Raw genomic sequence first — 9,221 nt, 5'->3', positions numbered from 1 at the left:
TGAGGAAACACCTACCATATGCGAAAAGCACCTACCACAGGGCCCCAAAGTAAATATTTCTTTCCTTCTCTTGAATCTCCTTCAGCACTTGGTGCAATATTTGTCATACAATAGTTACATAAATGTTTGTTGAATGGAAAGTGGGTTTGAGCCTACACTTCTAAAAAAGGGCTGGTGTCCCTAAAGCTCTGATTGGATGGGACATCCAGAACACTTTCATCCCTTTTCAAACTAAGAATCTGAATCGCAGAGACTGACCCCAACAACTTTGTGAAGTTGTGCTGTAGTCAGCACAGGGGCTTCCAAATGACTTCTCATCTTCTAAGTAAGGTAACTGTCAAACATGCTTCCACTCAAACTGACCAAACACTGAAAACAACCCTGAGGTCTAGAACCTTTTTTTCTTTCTAGTTTAACTTCAAGTTGTCCATGTGTCTACTTACTTAACTGCTTACGCAGTAATAAAGTTTCACTTGTGAATTTGACCTCAATTTCACATAATCAATTGTGGTTCTTACCTGCCTAAAAGCAGAAAGATCTTTTTCTGGCAGCAACAACCACTATTAAAAAGGCAAAGCGGGCTCAAGGATGGTGGGCGATTCTATTTTCAGTGACCCCTTTCTCACTCTCTTTTTCTCACAAGTAGAACATCAGGAGTCCTCAGAACTTTCAAAAATAGAGCAAGAGGCTGAAGATAAAGGCCTGTTCATTCCAACCCTGGAGTGTCCTACGCAGGCATGTCCAGGCAATGTCTCTTCCTGCTGCTTGGATATCTTTTTTTGAGATTTCGGAATCTGCCCCTCTGTGTGGGAGTGTGTACATGCAAGTATGAACCTGCGATGCGTACTATACAGATATACACAGTAACCTTTCTACTCCGTTCTTTTCACCTTTAGTGAAGTGCTTCAATTGACAGTTTCTGACTCCAGAGCCACTGCTCTGTCCCTTCACCAAATTGCCTCTCTGCAAATAATCAGGTATTGCGCTCTTAAATACATCTTCTTCTAGGGATTGTGGCAATTTCCTAATCCTAAATTAACTAGAATACAGCGAGTCTCCATTAAAAAAAATTTTTTTTAATTAGACTTTATATTTTGGAGCAGTTTCCGGTTCACAGCAAAACTGAGCTGAAGATTGAGATTTTCCCTATCCCCGTCCCCAAACACGCACAGCCGCCCCCATTATTAACACCCCCCCCCCCACCACCACCCAGAGTGGTACGTTTGTTACAACTGAAGTTACACTGACAGCTCATCATCACCCCAAGTCTATAGTTTACGTTAGGGTTCACACTCCCTGTTGTACATTCTACGGGACTGGACTGACCTGTAATGACATGCATCTACCATACAGTATCATACAATGCGGCTTCTCTGTGCTCTGCCCAAAGCCTCGATTTAAAAGGGTGAAAAGAGTGGAAAGAAAAAAGCGTGCCACGCAGAGACGCCACCAAACTCCAAGCCAAGTTTGTTGCCAAGTTCAGATACTCCCGCTGCCCCATCTCTCCAAGTCCGGCTGCAGGCAGGTTCCTCCTCCTCCTTTTGTTTCAGTGTCAAACAAATAGGTTTCCTGTTAACACCGGAATATTGTGAAAGGGCAGGAAGAGGCCAGGCCGCCTCCTCTCTCCCCCCTTCCCATCCCGTTTATTTATTTTGTGCACGTTTGTTTTGGTGGAGCGGGTGGCTGCGGCGTGTGCGGCGGCGGGGCGGCCTCTGCGGCCGGGAAGCCCTCCCCGAGGAGGCGAGGCCCGGCCAGAGCCCGCCCGCCCGCCCGCTCCCGGCTCCAGCTCCGCGGGGCGGGGAGAGAGGAAGGGGGAAGCGGGTGCGAGAGCCGGAGCCGGGAGAAGGCGCCGCCGGGGCGCGCGAGGAGGCGGGGAAACCTGCCCGGCCCGCGCCCGGCCGCTCCCCTCCGGGCTGCAGGTGGAGCCGCGGAGGTGGCCGCTTCCGCCGCCGCCGCCTCCTCCTCCCGGGGCCGCCTCCCAGGCCCGGAGGCTGCTGGCGCTGGACGCCCGGTGCTGGCGGTCGGCGCGCGGGGCCCGCGGCTCGCCCATGGCTGAGGGCCGGCGGCGGGAGGACGAGGACGAAGAGCTGCGCGAGCGCCGCGAGCTCGGGGGCCCGCGCCGCGCCCGGGGCCGTGCGCTCTCGGGCCACTCGGCCGCAGGTGAGGGGGCGCGGGCAGCGCGCGGGGCGACCGGGGGATGGGGGGCCGGGGACCCGGGGCTGGGCGTCCCGGCGCCGCGCAGGTCCTGCCCCGGACGCTGGCGGCTCCCTTGCCCGCCGGGAGGGCACCGGCCCCTTTCGCTCTCGGAGGCGAGCCGGAGGGACAGTGGCTTTTCCATCTCCATCCTCACTTGGGGCCGGGCCCGAGGAAATTCAAATCTGTCTCTACCTGCCGGTGGCCCTGGAGCCGAAACTACAGATTTTCCGTGCAAACTAAATCCAGGAGCTGCTGGCTTGGAACTTGTGGCCCGGGTGCTTGCTTATCTCTGGATGAGTCAGAGACCGCTGGAGAATGCCCCCTCCCGATAGGTTTGCTTGCGCTGTCGCAACCGGGTCGAACCACGCGCTAATAGTCCAGTTGGGTTTCGGTGCCTCTTGAACTTCGGACCTGTGACTGTTCTCCCAACCCCCCAGCCGCCCGAGTTCACCTGTTTTCCATAGGACTTGCTTTAGAGTTACTTGATGACCCCCATTCCCCACCCCCTAGTCCAGAATATAGCATTCCAAAAGGCGACTCGTTTGGACTGAGAATCATTTCTGGGCCTATAACTTGCGTTTTGGGGGTGCACAAAGGCGGCCCGGATCAACAGTTCGGCAAATAAGTGGAAGAGTGAAGACGTGTAAATCCACACCCCTTACCTCTTCGCGGGGCAGCTTTTCACTTCAACATAATAGAGAGGAGATTCTTTGGTCTTCGGTTCCAACTGGATAAGCCAGTTATCTGAAAACAAACCTAGGGAGGTGACAACAAGAGGGAGATAGGCTGTGAGAAAGATTCCGATGTGAACATTCATTAACGCCCTTTTAGAAAGTGGAATAGAGTGGACATTCCACCCAGCCATAGAGGAGCTTTTCTGTGTGGCACGCTTAACCTAAGAGAAAGTTGAAGCATTAGAAGAAGATAATGGGTCTGTGGGGGAACAAATGGAGGTTAGAAAATGGGATGAAAGGAAAGAGTTTGAGTGGAACATGAAGAACTAGTCAATTGGATGCTCTTGGTAAGATCTTGGAGCCTTAACAGTAATTCCTTTTGCCCATTACTCATTCCATCAAAATAAGGCGTTTGACTAACCACACGACCACCGTCCGTCTCGAAGATAATTGATGGTTTTGTTCAGTATAAACCCAGACCTAATGAAATAATGGGTACCTGGTGGATGTGAGTAAATAATTCTTGCAAGAATACAATGAAAAGAGTTTACAAAGATGTTCCTCCGCTGATTTACTGATTTAAACATACTTGGGACTCCTCTTAACCTTCAGCAAAAAAGCTGCACCTACTGTGAAGAGCGGTACCCTAGGTCAGACTAGATAGGATCCAGAGAGATGTTTATCATTTAGTTGCAATATGTGTATGTATTCCAAGGCTGGTGGAAATGGCATTTTGTAACTTGTTTTTCTCAGTTCCTTAATTTCCCAAGGCTACCAGAAGCTTTTCTAAGTTCCGTGATAACATTTTGCTGAGAAGTGAGATAGTATACTTTTTCACTCAGAAATTGGCGTTTGCAGGTTCTAACCAGTTAGTATACCCTGTCCCCCTGAAGGGGTGGGGGGCAGAGATATGATGGAGTAGGCAGAGGGTTAAACTGAAACTGGCAATTATCGGGCTTCTTTGTTTTGAGACCCATCATTTAATAGTTTACATTTCTTTGCAAGCTTTGCTCCTCTTTCCCCTCGTTAGTTCCCGTGTGTTCTTCAGACTCCATCGCATTCCTTACCAAGCTTGGGCATTTGTTAGTTATGTTTGTGCGGGATGTTCTCTCGCCAAGTAAGAGAGTAGGAGCTGACCCAGAGGCTTCATGTTTCTTCTTTTTAACATCCTTCTAATCTTTCCTCTTTCCTCTTTTCATCCGCTCCCACCTTGCTCCACCACCTCACAATCTAAAGATTTTCCATTTTTCTTTGATCTCATAGAGCTTGACACCATAAACTTAGGGTTTACGGACTTGAGGGAGGCTGTGAACTCCTTCTCTTCACTCCTTCTCTTCGCTCCTATATTTAGGTGTGGCTGTGGAAATGCGTTTTGTTTGTTTATTTTGTATATTTTATTTTATTTTTGTATATTCAGAATATATAAAACTTGTAAATCATAAAGTAAAACTCTTGTAACTTGTGCCCAAGTTGAGAAATAGAATGTTATCATAGAATGTTATCATTTCCCCCAAGCAAACTCTGCTCTTTTCCAGTCAGGAAGGAAGCAAGCCTCTTCCTTCCCCTAGAGGGAACCATTTTTTTTTCCTTGCTTTTCTGTGCAGTTTTACCTGTACACATATGCACATACATGTGCATGCTTAGTCAATATTATTTTTTAAAGGACTTTTATTGAGGTATAATTGACATGCAATAAACTACATATATTTAGTGTACAAGTTGATTTTTTTTCTTAATAATTCATATATGGCAATCCCAATCTCCCAATTCATCACCCCCACCCCCCCATCCCCCCACTTTACCCCTTTGGTGTCCATATGCTTGTTCTCTACATCGGGGTCTCTATTTCTGCCTTGCAAACCAGTTGACTTGTACCATTTTTCTATGTTCCGCATATATGTGTTAATATACGATATTTGTTTTTCTGACTCACTTCACTCTGTATGACAGTCTCTGTGTCCATCCATGTCTCTACAGATGTCCCAATTTCGTTCCTTTTTATGGCTGAGTAATATTCCATTGTATATATGTATGACATCTTCTTTATCCATTCATCTGTTGATAGACATTTATGTTGCTTCCATGACCTGGCTATTGTAAATAGTGCTGCAGTGAACTGCAGTGCATGTCTTTTTGAATTATGGTTTTCTCAGAGTATATGCCCAGTAGTGGGATTGCTGGGTCATATGGTAACTCTATTTTTAGTTTTTCAAGGAACCTCCATACTGTTTTCCATAGTTTCTGTATCAATTTACATTCCCACCAACAATGCAAGAGGGTTCCCTTTTCTCCACACCCTCCAGTATTTGTTGTTTGTAGATTTTCTGATGATGCCCATTCTAACCGGTGCGAGGTGTTACTTCATTGTATTTTGATTTGCGTTTCTCTAACAGTGATATTGAGCAGCTTTTCATATGCTCTTGGCCATTTGTATGTCTTCTTTGGAGAAATGCCTATTTAGGTCTTCTGTCCATTTTTTTGATTGGGTTGTTTGTTTTTTTTGATATTGAGCTGCATGAACTGTTTATATATTTTGGAGATTAATCCTTTGTCTGTTGATTCATTTGCAGGTATTTTCTCCCATTCTGAGGGTTGTCTTTTCGTCTTGTTTATAGTTTCCTTTGCTGTGCAAAAGCTTTTGTTTCATTAGGTCCCACCTGTTTATTTTTGTTTTTATTTCCATTACTTGAGGAGGTAGATCAAAAAAGATCTTGTTCTTGCTATGTTTTCCTCTAGGAGTTTTATGGAATCTGGCCTTACATTCAGGTCTTTAATCCATTTGGAGTTTATTTTTGTGTATGGTGTTAGGGAGTGTTCTAATTTCATTCTTTTACATGTAGCTGTCCAGTTTTCCCAGCACCACTTATTGAAGAGGCTGTCTTTTCTTCACTGTATATCCTTGGCTCCTTTGTCATAGATTAGTTGACCATAGTTTCTCTCTGGGCTTTCTATCTTGCTCCATTAATCCATATTTCTGTTTTTGTGCCAGTACCATATTGTCTTGATTACTTAGCTTTGTAGTATAGTCTGAAGTCAGGGAGTCTGATTCCTCCAGCTCAGTTTTTTTCCCTCAAGATTGCTTTGGCTATTCAGGGTCTTTTGTGTCTCCATACAAATTTTAGGATTTTTTGTTCTAGTTCTGTAAAAAATGCCATTGGTAATTTGATAGGGATTGCATTGAATCTTTAAATTGCTTTGGGTAGTATAGTCATTTTCACAATGTTGATTTTTCCAATCCAAGAACATGGTATATCTCTCAGTCAATATTATTTAGTTTTACCTTACTAAGTATTATTTATTTAGTTATTTTATGACTTCATATGGGTGGTCCTATATTCTTTAGTGTCATTCTTTTTTCACTCCATATTAGGTTTGTAAAATTTATCCATATTGTTAAGTGCAGCTGTAGTTTCTTTACTTTGTATTCATATATTACACTTTTTGCTTATCATTTTTTATTGATTTGTTGGAGTTCTTTACTTGCCAAGGAATCTCAACTTCTGTTGGCTGCATGTGTTACGAAATCTGTTTCCACCCAGTGGTTTATTTTAAAAATGTTTGTTTATGGTTTCTTTTGATGTGGAAATTCGTCACTTTAACGTAGGTGTACTTATGAATCTTTTTCTTTATAGTTAGTGTCCCTCCTCTCCTCACTGTCCCCCTTGGTTAAGAATGCTTTCCCTACCCCAAGGTCATGAAGATATTCTCCTGTGTCTTCTGTATTGTCTCTGTATTGTAGAGTTTTGTACCGTTCTTTGGGGAGAGGTGCCATAGCTTTCATCAGACTCTCAAATGGGTCTGAGAACCTCTGACCGACCTATAGTATTTTTTTGTTGTTTCTCCAGAGGGCAGGGAATACAAAATTCTAGGTCCTCCCTAATCAGGAAGGCATGGTAGGTATTAAATAGGGTTTAATAAATAATAAATAAATTTACTCTTTGTGTATGTTGATGTGTTTATGGTAAACACTGGAAGAACAGATATAACTTCTCCAATGTGTTTTGAGTAAAGTAACTAATATTGTCAGTATGAGATCACAGAATAAAATTGTTTGTGTTCTCTATGAACCAGGTGCTTTTTACATTAGCCCCTGTGAGGGAGGTATTATTTTCTCCATTTTATAGCTGAAGTGGGTAAGACTCTACGCTCCCAATGCAGGGGGACCGGGTTCGATCTCTGGTCAGGAAACTAGATCCCACGTGTATACCTCAACTAAGAGGCCTGCATGCCACAACTAAACATGCTGCAACGAAGATCCCACATGCCACAACTAAGACTTGGCGCAGCCAAAAAAAAAAAATTTTTAAATAAATAAATTAAAAAAAAAAAAAGATTGAAGCTCAGAAATATTTAAGTGACTTGCCCAAGATCCCTCAGCTAGTAAATGGCAGGATGGGGACGTGAATCCAGGTCTGTTTGACCTGAAAATCCATGTTTTTCCAAGCTATTCCACTGGCTGCTAATAAAAGTCGATTGATTTTAATGCTCTATACGTTTATACCTGCATGTTGCTTGTTATAGTTTAGAAATACTTTATTGCATTTACCTGGTGCTTTTCTGCTTTGGAGGGGCTTTCACAGCCTAATGGAACTTGATTGTTTCAACAACCTGAGAGGGAAGAGGGTACATTTTTATTATTCCCATTTTAAAAATGAGTAAATTGAGACTCAGAAGTGTTAAAAGACTTAATCTAAAAGAACACAGCCAGGTATAGCTGCACCTCAGTTACCTCTATTGCATGTTTCAAGTCATAAACTATTGTTTCTTTGATTTGATTCATATATCATGCCAGGCCCAGAGTTTGTGCCTCTAAGAAGTTGTATAGTTTTGAAAACTGCATTAATGCTTCTGGGCCACCATCTTATAGTTTTTGTTATTAGAATTCCAAAGTTGTCTAATTTATTTTGAGGAGGTTATTTTAAGTCCCACAGAAACTATGGATGTATGTACATGTTGTTTAGAAATCGTGCAGTCACCTAATTCTTTTAGAAGACCTGTCTAGTTATCCTGTCAAAAAATGAACACAAAATGGTGTAGAAAATACAGTAGGGAAGGTAAGACTAATATACTTTAGAAAAAATAAATAAGAATATAAAGTAGTCCATGGTGACTAGCAAATGGAGTTTAGCATAAGAGAACCAGGCAGTCTTGGTTCATTTCTCGGCTGACATCTTACTGTGTGACCTTGTGCAAGTTACCTAACCTCTCTGTGCATCCAGTCTTTATTTGTAAAGTGGGAATACTAATAAACCCTATTGCATAGGGTTTAAAGATTACGTGAATTAGTATATGTAATACCTTTAGAACATGGCTAGGCATGTAGTAAATACCTCCTATAAAGTTATTAGCGTTTATTTATGTGTATTTTTATTGTTAAAATGTAGACTCACTTCGTTGAGTCTACATTTTTCTCCATTTGGGAATAGTTACGGGGTTTCAGGTTGGCAGAGAAAAAGGAGATAAAACTGCATCTTCACCGTTTCTAATCAAATGTAGTTGCTTTGCTTTGGAGTTTATACATCTTTTTGAAATACGTGAGTCTTACAAGACCCCCAAAGACGGAGACTAGTTCTTCATTTGACATTCCTTGCACCATACGAACTGTTTTAACTGGCTTGTCATTGATGTTTACTTTTCCTCCTCATCACAAATGAAAAGTTCATTCTTGTGACATGAGCGTTTGTGTTCAAAGAGATTTCAACAAATCAAAGGTAAGTTGATGACTCTACATCCTATTTTTAACCAGGGTGTATCCCTTCATTCTTTTTTTTTTTTTTTTTTAACTTTGCCACTATTCATCCCGTGCTTCTATAACTTCATTGGCATAGTACATCCTGGGGGCAGCTCTGGTACTTGGAGTGTAATCCTCAGAATGCCTGGATGGTGGTCAGTTAGCTTTATCCTCCAGCAATTTACAGCATCATTCTGGGCCTTAGTTTTTGCCTTATTAATTGAAAGGATAAGGCTTCCAACTTTACATTTTATGATTCTAGGGGGTGAGAAGGAAAATAACTTCTGACTCGGTTTACAGAAGCTTGCCAATGTGAGGGGTCAGATCTGGAGTGGGGTGGTTTTCTGGGCTCCTTGTGAAATGCTATGTTGATGAGGTGAAAGCCAAAGGTGCCAAGCTCAGGACATGCTTCACGGGAGAGGGGGAGTCACATTAGCTTAAGTTGTGCCGCAGGGACCAGCCTTTCAAGGTAGGCACTCCACTGATAAAGGGAAGATACTCCACTGATAAAGGGAAGATGCTCCACTGTGTCAGTGGAAGATATGGGCTGTGTTCTGGGGGAATATATAATTCTCTGTGTATATTCTGGGGGAATTTATAATGCTGAACATAGGTATGAT

The 9,221-nt window shown here is 43.1% G+C and overlaps 1 protein-coding gene across 5 annotated transcripts in view; it reads left to right on the top strand.

Annotated features, from left to right (window-relative positions):
• The first annotated feature begins 1,806 nt into the window (after positions 1-1,806).
• The window catches only part of SH3D19 (SH3 domain containing 19), a 159,266-nt gene continuing 151,851 nt past the window's right edge, over positions 1,807-9,221 (top strand). For 4 of the 5 annotated variants that reach the window (XM_057726012.1, XM_057726009.1, XM_057726013.1 and 1 more), the window contains exon 1: positions 1,807-2,160. In XM_057726012.1, coding sequence (XP_057581995.1) covers positions 2,049-2,160 — 112 coding nt within the window. In that variant the 5' untranslated portion in view covers positions 1,807-2,048. The remainder of the gene's footprint in view (positions 2,161-9,221) is intronic. The other variant, XM_057726011.1, reaches the window with a different exon arrangement.

The sequence above is a fragment of the Hippopotamus amphibius genome, chromosome 3 (assembly GCF_030028045.1).
Source record: "Hippopotamus amphibius kiboko isolate mHipAmp2 chromosome 3, mHipAmp2.hap2, whole genome shotgun sequence".
In the NCBI taxonomy this organism is placed as follows: Eukaryota; Metazoa; Chordata; class Mammalia; order Artiodactyla; family Hippopotamidae; genus Hippopotamus; species Hippopotamus amphibius.
Note: the sequence above shows the minus strand (reverse complement) of the source record. Positions and strands in the feature narration are given on the sequence as shown.